Source organism: Pyrgilauda ruficollis, unplaced genomic scaffold (genome assembly GCF_017590135.1).
Source record: "Pyrgilauda ruficollis isolate IOZ18807 unplaced genomic scaffold, ASM1759013v1 scaffold125, whole genome shotgun sequence".
In the NCBI taxonomy this organism is placed as follows: Eukaryota; Metazoa; Chordata; class Aves; order Passeriformes; family Passeridae; genus Pyrgilauda; species Pyrgilauda ruficollis.
Genome location: NW_024510877.1, coordinates 1,197,756 through 1,219,804, shown reverse-complemented (window position 1 = coordinate 1,219,804; position 22,049 = coordinate 1,197,756). Strand labels below are relative to the sequence as shown.

General features: G+C 63.1%; 1 protein-coding gene across 2 annotated transcripts in view; it reads left to right on the top strand.

The window, feature by feature from the left end:
• The first annotated feature begins 2,290 nt into the window (after positions 1–2,290).
• The window catches only part of BMP1 (bone morphogenetic protein 1), a 22,433-nt gene continuing 2,674 nt past the window's right edge, over positions 2,291–22,049 (top strand). For both annotated transcript variants that reach the window (XM_041490659.1, XM_041490660.1), the window contains exons 1-15: positions 2,291–2,452; positions 10,781–10,894; positions 10,971–11,114; positions 11,199–11,316; positions 11,950–12,128; positions 12,235–12,340; positions 12,687–12,811; positions 14,648–14,763; positions 14,958–15,060; positions 16,438–16,554; positions 16,628–16,773; positions 18,676–18,871; positions 18,951–19,076; positions 19,177–19,337; positions 19,578–19,758. In XM_041490659.1, the coding sequence (XP_041346593.1) occupies positions 2,314–2,452; positions 10,781–10,894; positions 10,971–11,114; positions 11,199–11,316; positions 11,950–12,128; positions 12,235–12,340; positions 12,687–12,811; positions 14,648–14,763; positions 14,958–15,060; positions 16,438–16,554; positions 16,628–16,773; positions 18,676–18,871; positions 18,951–19,076; positions 19,177–19,337; positions 19,578–19,758 (2,071 nt within the window). In that variant the 5' untranslated portion in view covers positions 2,291–2,313. The remainder of the gene's footprint in view (positions 2,453–10,780; positions 10,895–10,970; positions 11,115–11,198; positions 11,317–11,949; positions 12,129–12,234; positions 12,341–12,686; positions 12,812–14,647; positions 14,764–14,957; positions 15,061–16,437; positions 16,555–16,627; positions 16,774–18,675; positions 18,872–18,950; positions 19,077–19,176; positions 19,338–19,577; positions 19,759–22,049) is intronic.

Genomic DNA, 22,049 nt, shown 5'->3' with positions numbered 1-22,049 from the left:
GTGCCAGGTGACATCCACCCAGGGCTCCTGGCATGAAGACATTCCCATCCTGACGCTCAGGCCGGCTGGGATGCCCTGCTCCTCTTCTAGGTAGTGCTGCAGCTTGCAATGCTGGTGGCCAGCGGCCTCCAGGCTCCCAGGAGCCGAGCCTGCCGTGGGAAAGCCGGGCTGGGAAAAGCCTCCTCGGCGAGGCTCAGCTCCCCCGGAGCGCTCCGTGAGAAAGGGGCGATCTCAGGGTGGAAAGCAACGGCTGGACCCTGACATCATGGATTGACATCATCCAGGGACTCGGCCCGCAAACATCCTCCCCAGCCCGAGTGCAGGATGGAAACAAAAAGTATTCCAAAAGCTTGTTTGTCTTCCTGGGACAAGGGCTTGAGGCGGGAGTGGAATCCAGCAGTTTCTCCCCAAATTCCCGTCCCTGGGATGCGCTGTGTGACGTGAGGGCGGGGGCAGAGCGGGGACACGGAGTCGCTTTTCCAGGGTTTATTTATCTGCTTTGAGGAGGAAAGTATTGCTGGATGTGGGTTTTGCAATAAGGGAGAAGGAGGAAAACATCCTGGGATGATCCTAATGGGGGAGGAAAAGGACACAGAGATAAGGGTGAAGGAAACTCCTGGTGGGAACCAGCCAGGCCCTGGATGCAGGGGATCCCCAAAAGTGGAGGGAAAGGGGATTTGGGGGCTTGGTGGGCAGGGAAGGAGCAGAGCCTGGATGCTGGTGTCACCCAGTGTGTCCCTCTGGAGGTCATCAGACACAGGAAACACTTAAAATCCTAAAAAGTGAAGTTGATGCAAGTCTGGGAGCGCTGTGAGAGGAGAGGGATGGGTTTGCAGGAGCAGCACGGGATGAGCCAGATCCTACTGCAGCATTGCCTGGCTGGAATGTCCCAGGCAGGGCCACTGCAAGGGGACAGGGTTGTGTCTCTGTGCCTTGGCCACCCTTGGGGGCTGGGATCGCCCTTGGGGGCTCCCTCTGCTCCCCAAACACTCACTGAGGGGCTGACCCGGCTCCTGGGGTGCTCATCCTGACTCCAGGGTGCTCACCCACCCTCCCCGAGGTGGGCATCCCACTTTTGGGGTGCTTAGCCACCCTTCCTGGGATGCTTGCCCAGCTTTTGGGTTCTCATCCACTCGCCCAACCATCCTGGGGTGCTCATCCTGCTCCCAGGCTCCTTCCCCACCATTCCCAGGGTGCTTTTCCAGACCCTGGGCTGCTCATCCTGATCCCAGGCTGCTCATACACCCTCCTCTGAGTGGTCATGAAACTTTTGGGGTGCTTGGTCACCCTTCCTGGGGTGCTGGCCCAGATTTTGGCGTGTTTCTCCATTCACCCAACTTTCCTGGGGTGCTCATCCTGTTCCCAGGCTCCTTCCCCACCATTCCCAGGGTGCTTTTCCAGCTCCTGGGCTGCTCATTCAGTCCTTGGGGTGCTGGCCAGGATTTGGGGTGCAGGATGAGGGTGAAGGAGCAGACATGCAGGATTGGGAGTCCAGGACTGGGAAATGTGGGGAATGTGTGTGGGAATTTGGGGTGCCAGAGCAGGACACGGGGTGTGGGACTGGGTAATTTGGGGGTGCTGGGGACACGGGGTGGCCCCGAAGGGGACAGAGGGGTGCTGGCAGATGTGGAATTTGTGTCCCGGGAATACTGGGGGGCCGGGACTGATCCAGGGCTTGCAGGGGGGCCTGGATCGGTACCGGGGAATGCGAGACGGGACCGAGGGGTGGCACGAACGGGGCTGGGGACACCGGATGGGACCGGAGTGAGGCAGGAGAAATACCGGGAGACACGGAGCGGCGGGTGAGGATCGGTTCTGGGGCGGAGGGTGGGGGGGGTTTGGGACCGGGAAAAGCGGAGCAGGACCGGGGGAGACCAGGATCGGTACCGGAGAAAATGCAACGGGAGCGGGGCGGCTCGGCAGGATCGGTACCGGGGATATGGGACGGTACCGGAGAGAGCACGAGCGGTACCGGGGGACAAGAAACGGGACCCGGGGGTGCAGGACGGGACGGGACGGGACAGCCCCGGCCCGGGGCGTGCAAGAGCCGGCCCGGGGGCTGCGGAGGGGCAGGAGCGGGGGCTGCAGGCCAGGTCCTCGTCCCCGTCCCCGCCGCCCCCCCGGCGCTGGCCCCGCTCCGAGCCCTGCGCCCGGGGCTGCAGGGGCCGAGCTCCGAGCTTGAACCCGCCCCCGCCAGATCTCATTTCCCTTTTGAAAAGGACCATCTGAAGATGGGGGAAAAAAAAAAAAAAAAAAAAAAGCGAAGAAGGGAAGGAAAGAGGGAAGAGAGGAAAAAAAACGCCGGCCGGAGCCATGGCCGGGCTGCGGAGCTGCGGGCTGCTCCTCTGCCTGCTCCTGGCCCGGGCCCTGCGCTTTCCGGACTATTCCTACGTGCTGGAGGAAGAGGAGGAGGACGAGGAGCCCCTGGACTACAAGGACCCCTGCAAAGCCGGTAGGAGCGGGGGGATGCGCGGCGGGGGGCGGGCGGGCGGACAAAGGGGAGCGCGGGGTCCGCGGGGGACCGGCTGCGGGGATGAGTGCGGGGATGAGTGCGGGAATGAGTGCGGGGATGAGTGCGGGGGTGAGTGCGGGGGCTGCGAGCGTGCCCCGCGCGCACTTCGGGGCTCCGCACGGCGGAACTTGGCTCCGCGGCGCCGGGCCCGGGGAGTCCCGGCCGCCCGGGCTCGGAGGGAGCGGAGGAGCAGCGGCCGGTCCCGCTCCGGGATGCAGCTGGTTGTACTTAGGGTGAGGAGCAGGGGGGGGCTGGCCCCGCGCCCCGCTTTCCCTCCTCGCTCTTGGCTGCACTGGGAGCTGTCAAAGGCGGCGGGGAGCCCCCAGCCCCCCAACCCAGCCCCCCTCTCCATCCCACGCCACCGCAGAGCCGGACCCATCCAGCACCCCCCATCCCTGAACCCACACTCTGCACCCCCTGGCTTTCGCCCTCTCCCCCCGCCCGCAGCCAAAGCTCGTCCCCCCTGGGACACCCGGGAGGTGCCGCCACGGGCTGGGGTCCCTCGGTACCGGGACAGGGGGTTCGGAGCTGCTCCCCAGGTTTTGGAAGGGCTGCGAGCAAACTGGCTGCTGCGGGGGGCAAATCCCGGTCTCCCAGTGCGCGCCAAAGGGCATGGAAGGATTTGGGGAGGGGGGAAACTGAGGCACGGGAGGGCCGTGCAGGGCTGAGCTCGGCGAGAGGGCCGGGGTCTGGCGGGGGATCACGTTTCTCTGTACTGGCATTGTCTGCGCTGCAAGGCGGCTGTTGATATAACTCTGTCTACACGAGGGCTTTTTTCTGGCCAAAAATCCTTCCCTTCCTGCCCTCCCGGGCTGAAACAGCAAGGCTTGCAAAACCGTCCGGGCAGAGCCGGCTGGAGCCTTCCCTCCGCTCCCGCTTCCTCCAGCTGAGCGGCGGAGCCGAGGCTTCTCCCGATTCATGAGTTTTACCGCTGTCCCCTCCTCGCCCCGCTCCTGTGCACCCCGAGAGCCCCCCTCGCCTCCCAGGGCCGCCTGTTGCCCCCTCGCTATTCCCGTCCAGCCTTTATGATATCCTGATGGGATTAATTTAATTACGGGAGCCGGGGGTGGGGGGCGGGGGGGGATCAGGCCCTGCCACGCATCGAGCGAGCCGGGGATTCACCCTCGTTTGGCTCCACAGGACCGAGATGATGAAATTCAAATTTCCCTGGCATCCTCCTGATCTCTCCCCACCCCCGAAATCTCATGCGAGGGTTCGGTTCAGTTTTGGGGTGTTAAGACCCCCCCAAGCTCCGAGCAGTGCCAGAAACGGCCAAGCACCGAAATTTTGCCACGGCCGTGGCTCCGGGGATGGAAAACACGGGGAGAGGGATTTGTGTTCCTCATGCCAGAGGTATCCTGAGGCCACCGGCTGCCCGCGGCTCGCCGGCCACCCCGCTGATGCCACCCGTCTGCAGCGGTGCCAGCGGAAGGGGAAGAGCCTCCCGTGCCGCCGCGTCGCTTCCAAGGATGCCAAAACGGGAAACCGCTGGGAGATGCAGCCCTTGGAGCAGCCCCCGGGCAGCCGGGGAGGAAGGAACCGGCCGTGGCCCCGGTTTCCCTTCACCCGGTCAGGTCTCGGTGCCCGGGAGCAGCCGCCGGGTCAGATCCGGGTCGGATCTCCGGTTGGGAAAGGCGGCTGGAAGGGCTCCCAGCACCCCCAGCTGCGCTGGGACAGCGGCCCCAGGGCTCGCTCTGCCTCTTCCCGGCGAGCCGGGGCTGCCTGGGCAATGTGGGAACGGGAGCCGGGACCCCTTGGGTGCCCCCAGCACCGGGGGGGGGGGCGGATTGAGCCCATCTTGTACCCTCCGGCGAGCCGGGGCTGCCTGGGCAATGTGGGAACGGGAGCCGGGACCCCTTGGGTGCCCCCAGCACCGGGGGGGGTTGGATTGAGCCCATCTTGTACCCCGGGTCAGCTCCACACCCACATTTTGGGGTGCTTGGCTAAACTGGGGGGCTGAAACCCCCCTGTCCAACATTCAGCACCGTTGGGGAGAGGGACACGGGGGTGCAGAGCCCTTGGGGGCTCACACAGCCCCCCAAAGTGGGTGTTTGGGGGGATCTGCTCTCCCAAACTCGCATGGGGAGCTCAGCATCACCTGCGTGGCAGAAGCAAGGGACATACGGGTGGGGCTGGGGGTCTGAGCTCCCCTTTCCCGGCTGTAGGAGCTTCCCAGCCGTGCCTGGAGTTCTCCAGCCGCTGGGATTTCACCTAGATTACACTTTCCAGGCGTAGCCAGCCCAGGCTACTGGTTGCAGTCACACTTGTCAAGCTGCCCAAAAATATTTTCCAGCCGTTATATGTCACTTATTCATGCAGGGTAAAAATCCACCCGCGGAGCCGGGGCCGGCGGGAGGCCTGCGGTTCAGGGCTCGGCAAACCTTGGAAATCTCAGGCCGATCCCGGGATCTGCTTTATCTTTGTGTAATCACCCGTTCGGCGCGGCGGCATCCTCCGGCGGGGGCCCGGGGTGCCACGGCGGGGCCGGGGGCTCGCTCCTCGCTGCCCTCCCTTCCCTGGCTCCTGGGAAACGCCTCGGCTGCTGATTCACGCCGGCGGGTCGTGCCCAGGGGGGAGACAGCGCTTCCTGAGGCTTTATCCGGGGCTGGGAAACACATGGCCGGGAAGGCCCCGGGGAGAGCCGGGGAGAACAAAGCAGCCGGGAGGGGATGCGGTGAGGGGAGGGAGAACGGCTCGCCGCGAGGTTTCCCCGAAATTTCTCCTCGGGAAGGGTGTTTTCTGGGCAACGACGTGTCCTCCCGCTTGCCCGTGGCTTTGCTGAGGATTCTTGGAGGTCTCTGGAGAGAAAAAGGCTCCCAGTGCATCCCGCCGAGCCGTGGGAAACGGAGGTCCCGCTTATCACCTGGCCAAGGGCTGCGGGAGGCCACTGCAGGCAAACTTGGGGGGCAAACTTGGCGTGGAAAACTTGGGGTGGCACACTTGGAGTGGCAAATTTGGAGTGGCAAACTTGGCATGGCAAACTTGGCATGGCAAACTTGGCATGGCAAACTTGGAATGGCAAACGGCTTAACAAACTTGCAGTGGCAAACTTGGCTTGGCAAACTCAGCAAGGCAAACTTGGAGTGACAAATTTGGCTTGGCAAATTTGGAGTGGCAAACTTGGCGTGGCAAATTTGGAGTGGCAAACTTGGCGTGGCAAATTTGGGGTGGCAAACTTGGGATGGCAAACTTGGAGTGGCAAACTTGGAGTGGCAAACCGCGCTCCACGCACGTGGGGAAGGCAGTGGGAACTCCCGAGCCACAGGAGGGATTGTCAGAGAGGCGGGAGCAGCCTCCGGAAGGGGTTTAGGTGTGCTGGGAGGGGGGATTCTGAGGACAGGAAGCACAACAGGGGGGATGTTTACAGCCAGAGCCCCGGGGAGGATGCCCAGAGGTCTGGGAGCCTTTTGGCAGAGCCAGAGCCAGGGACAGGAGAGCCCGGGGTGCCCCACGTGTGTGGAGCTAAGTGTCAGGGCCCGTCCCCCTGTCCATTCCCTGTTCCTGCTGCCACCAGGCTCCTCTCCAAAGTGACAACAACCCCCCCGACATCCCCTTGGCAGTGCAATTTCCAAATATTTTCCTTTGCAGCAGCTCTCCCTTTCACAGGGACTGGTGTTCTTGGCCCAGGATGTGTTTTCCTCGGTGACCTGGCTTTGCAGAGGGGACGCAGGGAGACCTCGCTCCCTGCACACGGCTCCTTCCATCCCGGGGCTCCGGCGTGCCTCAGGCTTGGCATCCTCCACGCCGAGCCCTGGAGGAGGCTTTTTTCTCCTTTTGCTGTCACGGAAGAAGAGCAGAAGGAAAAGGCTCCCCGGAGTGCTCCAACTATCCCTCCCACTCCCAGCCTGCCCCCATGGACGTTTCCTGCCCCTGGAATTTGTTTGCTGCCCGGGATGTTTATTCGAGGCTCCACGGTGCTTATTTCATGGCCTGGAGCAGGCGAAGGGCTTGGTTGGAGCCTGAATGCCGAAGGGCTTGGTTGGAGCCTGAATGCCGCTGCCCAGGGCTGGGGAGGGAATTTGGCTGTGGGTGCTCAGGGAAGCGTTGGCGGAGGGAGGATGTGCTTTGCACCCGAGGGAATTCGGGATTGGGATCATCCCTCCGCTTTGGGTGTTGTGCTGGAGCCTCTCTGCCTCGCCCAGCTGCTGGATGCCCAGTGCCCGGTGCTGGCACAGCCCTGGGCATCCCAAACCCACCAGCTGGGATAAGGATGCTCCCGCCGGGAAGCAGGAGGTGGGGGATGGCAGTGACGGATATCTGAGCTCTTGGGGGGTGCCCCGTGGTGCTGAGTGGCTCTATGCCCCCGTGCCTCAGTTTCCCCAAGCCTGCACAGGGGCCGTGATCTGGCCTGGCTCCCAGCCTGGCCTCCGAGGCTTGAATTCCTGCTTTGTGCCTGCTGTGCTGCTCGGAAGGTGCTCTGGGAAAGCAAATACTCCTCGCCCCGGCGTTTACAGGCTGGCGGCTCCCTCTCTCCCTCTCTCCCGCCGCCGGCGAGGGGCACCGGGAGAGGGGCCGCGCCGGTGCCGGGGGCAGGAGAGGAGCTGCTTCCCCTCCGTCTGTCCCCGCTGTCCCCGGGGTCTCCCTGCGGGGACCCGGCTGCTCCCCCTGCCCCAAAACCCCGGGATGCTCCGCGTCCTTCCACCTCCGCATCCTCCCCCCCCGCCGCGGGCAGCGCAGACCCCCGGGCCGGGGGGACCCCCCGGAGCAGAGGGGTCCCCTCTCGTCGGGCCGCAGCCCCGGCGTGTTTTGCCGTGCAGCTGGGCCGGCGTGCGGGGGCGAGGGGCGGTGCGAGGAGCATTCCTCACATATTTAAGGACTCTGAGAGCCAGTGGGATGCTGCTCCGGTGGCTCCGTGGCTTTTCAACCCGGCAGCTCGGCTGAGGCCGGGACGCACCTATTTAAGATCTCGCTTCCATCCCGTTCCCGGCAGGGGCAGAGCCGTTCAATCCCTGCTTCCTTCCACATCCCAAATCCTGCCTGCACCGGGAGTGATGCTCGGGACTCGCACGAGGATTTGGGATGGAGCTGCTGAGCCACTGAGGGAATGCTGGGCTGGGCCCACCCTGCACAGCGCCCTTGGGGGGCTCCTGGCACCCACAAGGGATGAGAATCCCTCCTGCTCAGCAACCTTCAAACTGCACAAGGGTGAGACCTGCACAAGGCTGAGGGTCTTTCCCACCTGGCGCCCTTTGGTGGGATCTTCACAGGGATGAGGGTCCCTCCTGCCCAGTGTCCTTCAAAGCTGGTGAAACCCACACGAGGATGAGGATCTTTCCCATCTGGTGGGATCTTGGCAGGGATGAGGGTACCCCCTGCCCTGCACCACGCACGGAGCCTCCTCTGCCCCAGACTGCCCTGGAATCTGATCCTGTGCTGTTTATCTGCCGCTGCCCTGCCAAGGCTTCCCCGCGGCTCTGTTTGCTTTTCCCGGCTCACCAGAACACCGAGTTCGCGCCCCGGCCCCTTCCCACCGCCTGTTTTATCGTATTTCTCCTGCAGCTCCGTTCCCAACCTTGGTGGGGCCCGAGGTCAGGCTCATCCCAAAATCCCAGTGACGCCAGAGAGGTCAGGCCCGTGGCTGCCCCCTGCACGGCTCACCTTGCCCGGGGGGATGCTGAGCTCCTGCATCCCGGGCAGGGAGCAGAGGGACCCTGCAGGGGGATCCAGGAGGATCGGGAGGTGCCTGTAGGTTCGGGATGGGGTGCTGAGGGGTTTGGCCCGGCTCCGAATGAAAAACCTTGTTTGTCTAAAGCTTCAGCCCCGGGGTTACGTCACCGTTCCGAGAACCCGAAAGAAAACACAGCACAAAAAGTCAAACAACAGAGGAGGGCTGAGCTATCTCCCGGCTGCGGAGGGGGAAGAGCTCCGTGGGAGCGGCTCCCAAAGGCTGCCTGTGTTCTGGGGGTGGCAGGGATGGAGCTGGGATGATCCCCCTCTCTCCTCCTTCACTCCCGGCTGCTGCGTGCCCCACGCCTGGCCTTGGAGCTGGCATCCCGCTGGCATCGCATCCCCCCCGCTGGCATCGCATCCCCCCCGCTGGCACCGCCGCGGCTCGGACCTTGCCCCCAGGGCCTCTGTGACTGAGCAAGGAGCAGCCCCCGCAGCACAGCCCCCGCTCTTCCAGGCTGGGAGCAGCGCAGGGACACCAGGACACCTCCAGGGGTGGCTGGAGACCTGCGTCCCCTGGTTTGGGGTCCCTTGGGCTCTGTGCCCTGGCGGGTGAGGGGATGTGCTGCTGGGGGTGTGACCCCTCGGGGGGTGTTCCCCCCTGTTCCAACCCTGGCTGTGCCCAGCAGAGGGCTGGGACCTCTCCCGCCAAGAGCCCCCCGTTTGCAGAGGGTCCCCCTCACTTGCAGGGGGTTCCCTTTACTTGCAGGGAGTCCCCTTCACCTCTCCCACACGAACAGGGAAGGGACAAGTGGCAGCAGTGTGGCAGTGTCCCCAGGAAAGCCCCTTGGGGAACTTTGCAGTGTCTGGGGGCTTTTGGTGAGCAGAGCCCCCCCAAAACATCCCGCGTGTCACCTCATTCCATGGGTGCACAGGGAGCCAGTGGGAGGAGGCCGTGAGCGGAGCCCAAACCAACCTGGAATTTCTCAATCCCACACTCTGGGCTTGGCCCCGACGTGTCCGTGCAGGGATCGCTGCCGGGGCACCCCCGCGGCCCCTCCAGGAGCCACCACCCCGTGGCCTGGGGGGTTCTGGGGGAGCCCAGCTGCCTCAAACCTCCGGGAAAAGCAGCTCCCCCCAGCCCCGGGCTGGCCTGCCCGGCTCTCTCACGTCTCCCAAATCCCTCACATATGGTTTCTATATCACTTGGCTCCGCCGGCGCTTGCTCGGCTGTAAGCGAGCTTACTTTCCCTTGTCTTTCCATGCAGCTCTTGGCACGGGACGCTCGTCCTGCTCCCCGGCCCTGGTCCTCCCCCGCGCTGCCCGTTCGGACACGTCTCTCCCGGCCCCGGGGAGGGTGTGGGGAGGCCGGGGCCGGCTCCTGCCTCTGCTCTGCCCTCAAATTGCAGCCTGGCCGTGCCAGCCGCAGGTCGCTGCCAGGGGAGGTGCCGGCCCCGGCTTGTTTGCTCTTCCCTCGGCGCTGCCACAGGTCTGCTCTCCACCCCGGAGCTTCCCCCGATGGGATTCACCCACCGGTCAGTGCCGGGGACAGCCCCAAAAGGCGGCTCCTTCACCCCAAAGTGCTCCACACCGCCGCTGCAGCGAGCTTTGGGCTCGGTGCCGTGGAAAGGGACGGGATCCAGTCTGCTCCTCTGATCCCATGGCTGCTCCTCTCACCCCGTGCCGGCTTTCTGGACCTCTCCGGGTTATCCTAATTGTCCCGCCTTGCCTTCATAATTAGTGGCTCTTTAGGGATCCATTTGCTAACTGCTTGGGGCGCGACCTTGGCTCCGCTCGCCCTCGTTCCCTGAGCTGCTCTGGCCACCCCACTCCCCACCACTGCCCTTCCCAAGGGATGGCGAGGCCAGGGGGTGCCAGGCACCCTCTGCTCTCCTCAGGTACCCCCAAAACCGGCGAGGAACCCCGACCCCACTGCTGCCACCTCCGGAGCCGCGGCCTGACCTCAGGCAGCCCCGGCGTTTCCGCAGGAGCCGCCGCGTCCCCGGGGCTCGGGGCCGGCCAAGCGCCGGGAGCCGCGCGTGTCCCGCGGCCCCGAGCCCCGCAGGGGCCGCGGGATGGACGACAGAGAGGAGGAGGGAGGGTCGTGAGCAGAGTTATGTCCTCCAGCCCTTTGATGCTGGAGCATCCCCTGGTGTTGGAGGGGCGTCCCGGCCCCGGCAGACGGCCGGCCCCGTTCCTGCGGGCCGTGGGCGCAGCGGGAGCTTCCCGGCCCATATGGCTCCGCTCCGCGCTGGCAGATGACTCAGAGGTCGCTGGTTGGAGCATCCTGGGGCTGTCGGAGCTCGCACCGGGCTAGGGGGCAAGAGCCGGGCAGGAAGGGGGTCCTAAAGTCAGCAAAAGTCGGGAGGGAAAAAGGCAGTTTTGCAACACAAATAATAATAGAAACCCTAAAAAGTGATGGATGGGTTTTATGCGATCCAGATGTGAGAGCAGGGCTGGCTCCAGCTGCTGGGGAGTGGGGGGAGCCCGGCCAGCACCACACTTAGCTGAAGGAGAGTGAGAGGAAGAGGAGGAGAAGGAGGGGGAGGAAGGGCTTGCCTTCACCTTCGGGGCTTGCCAGGTGTGGAGGGGCTGGGGAGAGGCACTCAATGGGATTTGGGATACACAGAGGAGGGCTCACACCTCCTCCTCCCCTCCCAGCCGCCTTCCTGGGTGACATTGCCCTGGACGAGGAGGACCTGCAGCTCTTCCAGGTGGACCGGGTGGTGGACCTGGCCCGTCACACCATCACCCGCCTGCCCTCCAACTCCTCAGGTACCCCGTGCCCCCGGTGCCCCCTGCCTGCCTCCATCCCCGGGGGCCGGCCCTGCTGACCCCCCCATCTCCGCAGGCAGCAACGCCACCAGCCCCCGGTCCCACCCCGGGCGCCGCCGGGGCCGGGGCCGGGCACGGAGCCGCCGCGCCGCCACGTCCCGGCCGGAGCGAGTGTGGCCGGATGGGGTCATCCCCTACGTCATCAGCGGCAACTTCAGCGGTGAGTGACAGCCAGCCCAGGGTGGCCGGCCCCTCCATGCCTCAGTTTCCCCGCCGGGCTGACCCCCCTGCCGCCCCTCCGCAGGCAGCCAGCGAGCCATCTTCCGGCAGGCCATGCGCCACTGGGAGAAGCACACTTGTGTCACCTTCCTGGAGCGCAACGACGAGGACAGCTACATCGTGTTCACCTACCGCCCCTGTGGGTACGTGCAGGGCTGCTCCAGGACCTGGCCCAGCAGTTTGGGGCTCGGTTTTGGAGGGGGGATCCATTCCTTGGGGTCCAGGAGGTGCCGGAGCTCGGCGCTCTCCGCCGGGGGATGAGGTCGGTGGCGCGGCACCAGCCCGGGCTTGCAGCAGGGCTGGCGCCAAAGGAAACAGGGGTTTGGACGAGCTCAGCATCTTCACACGTCGGGGCACAGCCCTGGCCAAGCAGATGGTGGTTAGGAGGAGGATTTCCCCTGGAATGGGAGCCCCTGCGTGGGTGCAAACCCTGAGCCCGGGTCCAGAGCGCAGGGCTGGAGCAGCACAGCCCAGGGCAGGGGCAAGGATGGCTCCAGGGAGCTGGGTGGGCACCCGAGCCAGCAGGACCCCTGGAGCTGGGGCTGGTGCAGCTGTGCCATGCCGTGCTGGGCCATGCTGTGCCAGCAGCTGAGCTCTCCCAGTTTCCAGGCAGAGCTGAGGCTCGAGTTCCTCACATGGGCAGGATGCCTGAAGTTCTGTATCGGGGATGATTGCCATATGCCCAGCATTTTTTGGGACCTGATACTCCTGGCTGGGGAACACGGGCATGTCCACACCAGAGAGCCAGGAATCACCTGCAGGTTCCTCCCCTGCAGGTGCTGCTCCTACGTGGGCCGCCGAGGAGGGGGTCCCCAGGCCATCTCCATCGGCAAAAACTGCGACAAGTTCGGCATCGTGGTGCACGAGCTGGGCCACGTCATCGGCTTCTGGCACGAGCACACACGCCCCGACCGGGATGACCACGTCTCCATCATCCGGGAGAACATCCAGCCAGGTGGGGATGAGCTTTCCTCCTCCCCTCCTCCTCCTCCTCTTCATCCCTGCAGTGGGGTGCTGCCGAAGTTGGGGTCCCCCTGGCAGTGTCCCCATCCTGTCCTCAGGGCAGGAATACAACTTCCTCAAGATGGAGCCGGAGGAGGTGGAGTCGCTGGGGGAGACCTACGACTTTGACAGCATCATGCACTACGCCAGGAACACCTTCTCCAGGTACGGCCCGGGGTGTCCCCTGGTGTCACCTCACATCCTAGGGACAATGGCACAGTGTCCCCAGCCGCTGAGGATGGTTACCAGCTGTGGACAGAGTTAATTCCCTCCAAGAAAGGCTTCCAATGGCATTCTGGGTGGGATGAAACCCCTCAGGTCCCTTCCCAGAGCAGGGAATTGCTGTCCCCGCAGTCACCTCCACTGGGGACACATCCCCGCTGACTCACCGGCCTGCAGGCTTTAATTAGCCAGGCTGCTTTAATTAGCCAGGCTGTTTTTAGCATCCTTTCCCGGTGGTGAGGCCGCAGGGCTGGCGATTCCCGCCCGGCTCACCCCTTTCCTGCCCCAGGGGCATCTTCCTGGACACCATCCTGCCCAAGTACGACGTGAACGGCGTCCGTCCCGCCATCGGCCAGAGGACACGGCTCAGCAAAGGGGACATTGCCCAGGCCCGCAAGCTCTACCGCTGCCCAGGTGAGTGCCACCACCCCCAGGGCACAGAGAGCCCAGGGGAGCGCCCCCGGGGTTGTATTTCCCAGGAAACACTCGGCTTCACCCCGAATCTTGGCAAAAGTGGCGTCGTCCTGGGTGGATTCCCTGTTTCCTGTGGTTTTGGGGTTCTCACTGTTGTGGGATTTTCTAAAGAGTGCTCAAGGTGCTTTCTTCCATCCACTTTGGGGGGGCTGTGTGCAGAATCTGCCTGTGTGAAGGTGTCCTCAGCTTCCCCCTCTTCCCATTCCTGCAAGAAAAGAGCATCCCCCCAAAGTGTTGTCCCAAAAAATCCTCTCTAGATCATCTCCTTGGAGCAGCCCTCAAAAGAGCATCCTCCAAAAGCATCCCCAAAAATAATCCCCCAAAGAGCATCAGCCAAGAAAATCCCCCAAGAGCATCCTCCAAGAGCATCTCCCAAAGAGCATCCTCCAAGAGCATCTCCCAAAAAACATCCCCCAAAGAAATCCCCTAAAGAGCATCCTCTAAAGAGCATCTCCCAAAAAAATCTCCCAAAAAATCCTTCAAAGAGTGTCTCCCCCCAGAGCCTCCTGCAAGAGCATCCCCCAAAGAAATCCCCTAAAGAGCATCCTCTAAAGAGCATCTCCCAAAAAAATCTCCCAAAAAATCCTTCAAAGAGCATCTCCCAACCAGAACCTCCTGCAAGAGCATCCCCCAAAAAATCCTCCAAAGAGCATCTCCCCAGAGAATTCCTACCAAAAAATCCTTCAAGGGAAGAGCATCCCTCCAGAGGATCTTCCAAGAGCATCCCCCTGAAAAATCCTGCAAAGGCCATTCCCCCAAGAGCAGAGCATCCCCTGAGAGCATCCTCTGACCCCACAAGCGCCCCTGGGGAGCGAAGCCTCCTCAGAGCCTCCTCCATCCCACCCCAGCACCCAGAGGGGTTTGGATGAGGTGGGATGGGACATCCTGATCCCATCAGAGCCCTCAAGTCCCCCGGGGCTGGAGCAGATCGTCACCAGAGCTCTGTTGTCACCTCCAAGGGCTCTGGGACTGTGACCATGAGCGGTGGCATTGTCCCAGCCGCGGGGAGGGGGCGGCTGGCACGAGTCCCCCGACAGCAGGCACGTGCTCCGGGGCTGTGCTGGCAACATCTGCAAGGAGTTTGGCTTCCGCACGCTCCCGCTTAATTCCAGCAACTAATTAGCAGCCTGGAAGAGGGAAGCCTTTGTGAGGGGCCCCACCGTCGTGCCGCCTTCAGGGGAGCAGGAAAAGTGATTAGTTTGGAGCAAGGAAAAGCAAAAAAAAAGGGAGGAGCCCCCCCCGAAAAAGCCTCTCTGGATCACAAGCGTCCCCTTCTTTTGTTTCCACTCCAAAGCGAGGAGGGAAAAAAGGCAGCGAGCCCAGGTTTCAAGCGGCCTTTTTGCACCGATTCACCTTTCATCTCGTGCCCCCCGCTCCGAGCGGGAGGGTGGGGAGGGGGGCGGCCGCCTTGGCCCCCCGAGAGCCGCGGCCGAGCTCCGTGTCCGCCTCATGTGGCTCCCAGATGGCAGCGCTGGGCCGGCTCCAGCCGCGGAAACCTGCCCGGAGCGCGGGCGGCGAGCCGGGCCCCGCGGCGTGGCACCGCACGGGGGGGCCGGCAGCGCTCCTGCCCCCCGGCTGCAGCCTTGGAGGGGTGCCACGGAGCCGGGAGCCGCTCCAGGCAGGGTTGGGGATTGGTGATGCGGTGTTTTTTTGGCCTTCGGGGCTGGGAATTTGGGTGGGAAAAGGGCGCTGGGGTTGGGGGTAAAGGTAGTGATGCCCTCCCTGCTGGTGGGGGGTTCCCTGAAGGGTCTGAATCCCGATTTTCTCCCTCCGCAGCCTGTGGGGAGACACTCCAGGACAGCCAGGGCAACTTCTCCTCCCCGGAATTCCCCAATGGATACTCTGCCCACATGCACTGCGTCTGGAGGATCTCGGTCACCCCCGGAGAGAAGGTACTGACTGCCGGGGTGACGGCTCCCGCCCTCTCCCAGCCCTGTTTTGGGGTGTCCCGAGCCCCAGCACCCCCTTGTGGGGTGGGATGCTCCAGGCAGAGCGGCTCTGGGTTCCACCAGGTTCCCCCGGCTCCCGGCGGATGGGGTGTGGGGGGAGCTCACCCCACGCTCCTCCTGCTCCTTCCCACCCTTAGATCATCCTGAATTTCACCACCCTGGACCTGTACCGAAGCCGGCTGTGCTGGTACGACTACGTGGAGGTGAGAGACGGGTTCTGGAGAAAGGCCACGCTGCGAGGTAACAACCCGGGGCCTCCTGCCCGCTCCTCCTGCCCGCCGGGACCGCTCCGCGGCCGGCAGGGGGCCAGGGGCTTCCCTCTGCCCCTCGCCCTGCCTGCCTGGTATTCCAAAGTCCTGGGGAGGGGGGGATTACCCCCCAGAGGGGTTACTGAGGTGAATGGAACTCCCAGTTTAGCCCGCACCAGTGAGACCAGTCTGGATGATCCAGCTGGCTGGCACACCTCTCCCCAGGGAGTGCCGGTGTCCCAGTCCCACCCCGAGGAGCTGGATGTTCCCCAGGGAGATTCCAGCGTCCTGTCCCATCCCTGTGATGTTCCCCAGGGAGATTCCAGGATCAAAATTCCATCCCTGTGATGTTCCCCAGGGAGATTCCAGGATCAAAATTCCATCCCTGTGATGTTCCCCAGGGAGATTCCAGGATCAAAATTCCATCCCTGTGATGTTCCCCAGAGAGATTCCAGGATCCTGTCCCATCCCTGTGATGTTCCCCAGAGAGATTCCAGGATCCTGTCCCATCCCTGTGATGCTCCCCAGGGACATTCCAGGATCCTGTCCCATCCCTGTGATGTTCCCCAGGGAGATTCCAGGATCAAAATTCCGTCCCTGTGATGTTCCCCAGGGAGATTCCAGGATCCTGTCCCATCCCTGTGATGTTCTCCAGGGACATTCCAGGATCCTAGTTCCATCCCATGAACTTCCCAAATCCCAGGATTCCCAAAGTCCCCTGGACTCAGCAGCTGAAGTGCAACAGCCAGAAAAGCCAGAGGGACTGGGGGGAGGAATGGGGGGACAAGCAGCCTTTGGCTGTAAGCTGGAAAGGGACATCGGGGGGACCAGGAGGAAGTGGTGAGGAGGAAGAGGAGGTGGTGATGAAGAGGAGGAGCTGGTGAGCAGGAAGAGGCAGTGAGGAAGAGGAGGTAGTGGTGAGGAAAAGGAGGTGGTGAGGAGGAAGAGGAGGTGGTAGTGAGGAAAAGAAGATGGTGAGGAGGAAGAGGAGGTGGCAATGAGGAATAGGAGGTGGCGGTGGTGAAGTGAAGGTTATGAGGAGGAAGAGGAAGTCATGGTGAGGTAGACAAGGTGGCAGTGAAGAAGAAGAGGTGATGATGAGAAAGAGAAGGAGAAGACAAGGAAGAGGAGATGGCCATGAGGAAGAGGAGGTGGCGGTGAGGAAGGGGAGATGGTGGTGAGGAAGAGGAGGGGGCGGTGAGGAAGAGGAGGGGGTGGTGAGGAAGAGGAGGTGGTGGTGAGGAAGAGGAGGTGGCGGTGAGGAAGAGGAAGTGGCGGTGAGGAAGGGGAGGTGGCGGTGAGGAAGAGGAGATGGCGGTGAGGAAGAGGAGGGTTCCAGCACGGCAGCCCAGCACGCCTTCCTCCCCAGGCAGGTTCTGCGGGAACAAGCTGCCCGAGCCCATCGTCTCCACCGACAGCCGCCTCTGGGTGGAGTTCCGCAGCAGCAGCAACTGGGTGGGCAAAGGTTTCTTCGCCGTCTACGAAGGTAGGGGGGAGCAGCGGGGCCCAGGGGGCGGCGCGGGGCCGGGGGGGCTCAGGCTGCTGCTCCTCCCTTCCAGCCATCTGCGGGGGGGACGTGAAGAAGGACAACGGCCACATCCAGTCCCCCAACTACCCCGATGACTACCGGCCCAGCAAGGTGTGCGTCTGGAAAATCACCGTGTCCGAGGGCTACCACGTGGGCCTGACCTTCCAGTCCTTCGAGGTGGGTCAGCGTCCCCCCGAGGCTGGGGAGGGGTCATCTCCTCATCCCAGAGCTCCCTCAGGATGGGTTTGGGGCTGCTGCGTCCATCAGCAACGCCTCCGTGCCTCAGTTTCCCCGCATGACAGGGGCGGGAAGGGTTTGGGGGTGCAAGGACAAAACCAGCCCTGTTCTGTGGCAGCAGCTCTCTGAGCAGGGGGAGAAACACAACGTTCCCAGGCACTGTGCTGGGAAAGGCTGTGAGAACATCAGAGAAAAGAATGAGAAACAATTCTGATCTTAACTTGCTGCACCTGCTGCTGTGGAATGTGTCATGGAGGTTTGTTTACCAAAGGGTGGTTTCTTAATTAGCCAATAGTGCTGGTGCTTTAATTAAAGGACCAATCAGGTCAACCTGTAGCGAACTAAGATTTAAAAGAACAGCGGGATTCTTAATAAAGATGATTGATCAGCCTTCTGTGAATGCACAGAACCTGCATCAATTAATACCCTGACAGGGACTGTCTTACTGTGACACCTCACTGTGACACCTCACTGTGACACCTCACTGTGACACCTCACTGTGACACCGTACTGTGACATCTTACTGTGACATCTTACTGTGACACCTCACTGTGACACCTCACTGTGACACCTCACTGTGACATCTTACTGTGACACCTCACTGTGACACCTCACTGTGACACCTCACTGTGACACCTCACTGTGACACCTCACTGTGACACCTCACTGTGACACCTTACTGTGACATCTTACTGTGCCACCTTACAGTGCCACCTCACTGTGACACCTCACTGTGCCACCTTACTGTGACATCTTACTGTGACACCTTACTGTGCCACCGCACTGTGACACCTTACTGTGACATCTTCCTGTGACACCTCACTGTGACGTCTTACTATGACACCTCACTGTGACACCTCACTGTGACATCTTACTGTGACATTTTCCTGTAACACCTTACTGTGACGTATTCCTGTGACACCTTACTGTGCCACCTTACTGTGACATCTTCCTGTGACATGTTCCTGTCACACCTTACTGTCACACCTTCCTGTGACACCTTCCTGTGACATCATACTGTGACACCTCACTGTGACGCCTTACTTTGACACTTTACTGTGACATCTTATTGTGACATCGTACTGTGACATCTTCCTGTGACACCTTACTGTGACACCTTACTGTGACATCTTACTGTGACACCTTATTGTGACACCCTACTTTGACACCTTACTGTGACATCTTACTGTACCACCTTACTGTGGCACCCTACTTTGACACCTCACTGTGACACCTTACTTTGACACCTGTGACACCTCACTGTGACACCTCACTGTGACATCGTACTGTGACGTCTTACTGTGACACCTTACTGTGAGATCATTCTGTGACATCATACTGTGCCATCATACTGTGCCACCTTACTGTGCCACCTTACTGTGAGATCATTCTGTGACATCATACTGTGACATCATACTGTGCCACCTTACTGTGAGATCATTCTGTGACATCATACTGTGACATCATACTGTGCCACCTTACTGTGCCACCTTACTGTGACACCTTACTGTGACACCTCGCTGTGCCACCTCACTGTGCCACCTCACTGTGACACCTCACTGTGCCACCTTACTGTGACACCTTACTGTGACACCTTACTGTGCCACCTCGCTGTACCACCTCACTGTGCCACCTCACTGTGACACCTCACTGTGCCACCTTACTGTGACACCTTACTGTGACACCTTACTGTGAGATCATTCTGTGACACCTTACTGTGAGATCATTCTGTGACATCATACTGTGACATCATTCTGTGACATCATACTGTGACATCATACTGTGACACCTTCCTGTGCCACCTCGCTGTGCCACCTCACTGTGCCGCCGTCCTCCCCCCAGATCGAGCGTCACGACAGCTGTGCCTACGACTACCTGGAGATCCGTGACGGGAGCAGCGACTCGAGCAGCCTCATCGGCCGCTACTGCGGCTACGACAAACCCGACGACATCAAGAGCACCTCCAACAAGCTCTGGATGAAATTTGTGTCCGACGGCTCCATCAACAAGGCCGGCTTCGCCGTCAACTTCTTCAAAGGTTTGGGGGGTGCTGCGGGGGGTTCTGGGGGTGCCCGCAGCCCCCCGGCCGCTCACCCGCCCTGCCCTGCCCTGCCCAGAGATGGACGAGTGCTCCCGCCCCAACAACGGCGGCTGCGAGCAGCGCTGCGTCAACACCCTGGGCAGCTACAAATGTGCCTGTGACCCTGGCTACGAGCTGGCATCCGACAAGCGCCGCTGCGAGGGTGAGTGTCCCCTGAGACCCCCCAAAAGCCCCCCCGTGCCCCTTGACGAGCCCCCGGCCCTGTGTGGAGGTGACGGGCGCTGGGTGGTCCCGCCCTGCAGCCGCCTGCGGAGGTTTCCTCACCAAGCTCAACGGCTCCATCACCAGCCCGGGCTGGCCCAAGGAGTATCCCCCCAACAAGAACTGCATCTGGCAGCTGGTGGCCCCCACCCAGTACCGCATCTCCCTCCAGTTCGACTTCTTCGAGACCGAGGGCAACGATGTGAGTGGGGGGAGCAGCTCCTCTCTGCGCCGTGTGCCGCCCCTCGCCCACGCCGGGGGTGAAGCCCCCAGTCCCAAAACCCTCCAGCCGCAGGCAGCCTGGCTGGCAACACCTTCTGGGAGGTTTTCTCCTCTTTTGGGAGACAATTGGCTCCTACTTACAGAACCGGGGGTGCTCTCAGGGGCTGCTGGTGGCCCGCAGGGTGGCACTGCCGTGTCCCCAGCCCCGTGTCCCCTCCAGGTGTGCAAATATGACTTCGTGGAGGTGCGCAGCGGGCTCACGGCCGACTCCAAGCTGCACGGGAAGTTCTGTGGCGCCGAGAAGCCCGACGTCATCACCTCCCAGTACAACAACATGAGGATCGAGTTCAAGTCCGACAACACTGTCTCCAAAAAGGGCTTCAAAGCCCATTTCTTCTCAGGTAGAGCTGCCCGGCCCCAGCACGGGCGTCCCCTGCTCTCCCTCACCCAGCCAGCCCCCAAACCGCTGCTAACGCTTCCCTCGCCCACCCCAGGGGTGCAGCCCCCGGTCCCAAAACCCCCCAGCCACAGGCAGCCTGGCTGGCAGCACATTTTGGGAGGTTTTCTCCTCTTTTGGGGGACAATTGGTTCCTACTTCACAGCTGGGGGTGCTCCCCAAACAGCCAGGGGATGCTGGGGTCCAGCTGGGGACAGGGATGTGCTCGGCCCAGGGTGCTGCACCCCTCGGGTGGCATTACCAGGGTGGGGGGACGGTGACACCCCGCTCTGCTGCTGCTGCTCCCCGCTCTGCTGCACGGCACCGGCTCCCTCCGCTTCCCGGGCAGGGCGCTCCGCATCCCGGCGTCAGCATCCGGCCCCGGCTGAGCTCCCCGGAGCGATCCCTCCTCCCAAAATCCATCACCTGCCTCTCCCTGTCTGCCCCACGGGCCGCTCTCCTCTCCCGGGCCACCCCGCCAGGACCCGGTGTCACCTTCGGATGGGTCTTGCGGGCAGGGATGGGGACACGGAGTGAAAGGCTGGATGCAGCCGGGGCTGGACCCTGCGCTGGGGGCTGCCACGGGACCCTCGTGCACGAGACGGTCCCCTGGGTGTGGCACAGTGCCCTGGACCATCCCAGCCGTGAGAGACCCGCAGCACCCACCGTGAGCCTCCCGCTGGCCGTTTTTGAGAGGCAGCACGGGAGCGGCGTCCCCCAGAGCGGCAGCGCCCCGCGGGCCGGGCATGGAGTGTCTTTGCTTTATCTGTTTAATTAAAACCAAGGCGAGTAGGGCGGCCCAGGGGGCCCAGCCGTCGGGAGCCGGCACCCTCCACAAAGCGATTCCTCGGGGAAGCCCGGCGGCCGAGCGGGACCACGGGGCAGCCGGGTGAGTCTCCCCCCGGAGCACTTCGGGCTCCTTCCCTCTCCCCTTTTCCCTCTTTTTCCTCACCCCGCGGGATGTGCGGTGACAGTAGACCACCAAACCCTCTCCTCCACCTTCCCCCGCTCAGGTCTCGGGCTTTCCCGGCAGCAGGACCACCCTGGAGGACTTGGCCACAGCGGGGTCCCTCCTCTGGTCCCTCCGGGGTTGCTCCCCGGGCAAAACCTCTCCCGCGCGGCCCCTTTTTGGCCGCGGAGGGTCCCCGTGCTCCGGACGAGCCCCGTCCCTCGGTGCCGCGGGCAGCCTGGCCGTCTGGGCGCCCGTTTTTCCCCGGTGAAGACGTGACCCCTTCCTCCTCCTCCTCTTCCTCCTCCTTCTCCTCCTCCTCCTCCTCCTCGCGGCCCGGGGCTCCGTCGGCTCGCGCGTAAGGATGCGCATTCCTCCCGGGAATCCGCCACGGTGTCGGCATCCAGGTACGTCCCCCCGGCTCTCGGCCGAGCCCCGCCCGGCGCTGGGGGGTCCGCAGCGGGGGGAGAGGCGCTGCCGGGGGCTGCGGGGCGGTGAGCAGCCCGGAGCCGTCGGATGCCCGCGGGGGAGAGCGGTGAGCGCACGGCGATGCCGGGTGGCGGCCAGCGAGCCGGTTGGAATAAAGGATTGCTAAAGACACCGAGCCGGTGGGCTTCTTTCCGCTGCCAACTCTCTCCTGCTCTTGTCTCGCCCGCCCAGGCTCCCTCCGTCCCGCCAGCTCCCCCCGCGGTGCTGGAGCTGCTCAGAGCCCAGAAGCCCCTTCCCAACCCCAAAAGGGCCTTTCCGCCTCGCTTCCTCCTCCCTCAGACCGAGGAGACGTCAGGTTACAGCCTCCGCTTGAGAGGCGCCCGCGGGGCCGGGGGGGCCGGGGCAGGACCCCCTCGCCGCTGGCTCCAGGAGGGATCCCGGCTCCACCCCGGCATCGCTGTGAGCTCGGAGCGGGACGCTGGGGGCTCTGGTGCCCGCTTGCTGCTGGCTTCCCTCCCCAAAACACCGCCCCGCAGGCAGGGGGAGCCACGGGACGTGCAGGGGTCTTTGGGGGGTCAGGGAGGGGCTGGCCAGCCCCGACACCGGCGGTCGGGAGCTCGGGCAGTGGTAGGAGGTAAGTCCGGCCAGCTCGGGGTGATCCCAAACCCCTCCACTGCCATTCCTAAACTGGACACCCCTAGGAACCCACCCAAAGCCCAACCGCATCCTCCCGAAGCCAGCCTCGTGCCTCCTCCTCCTCCTCCTCTTCCTCCCCGCAGAGCCGCTCGCCCCGGCCGCAGAGGGGCTCCCGGGGGTCCCCTCGCTGCTGCTTCCCCCCGGCTGCCGCTCCGCATGCCCCCGCCGCCCCCGCCGCCCCC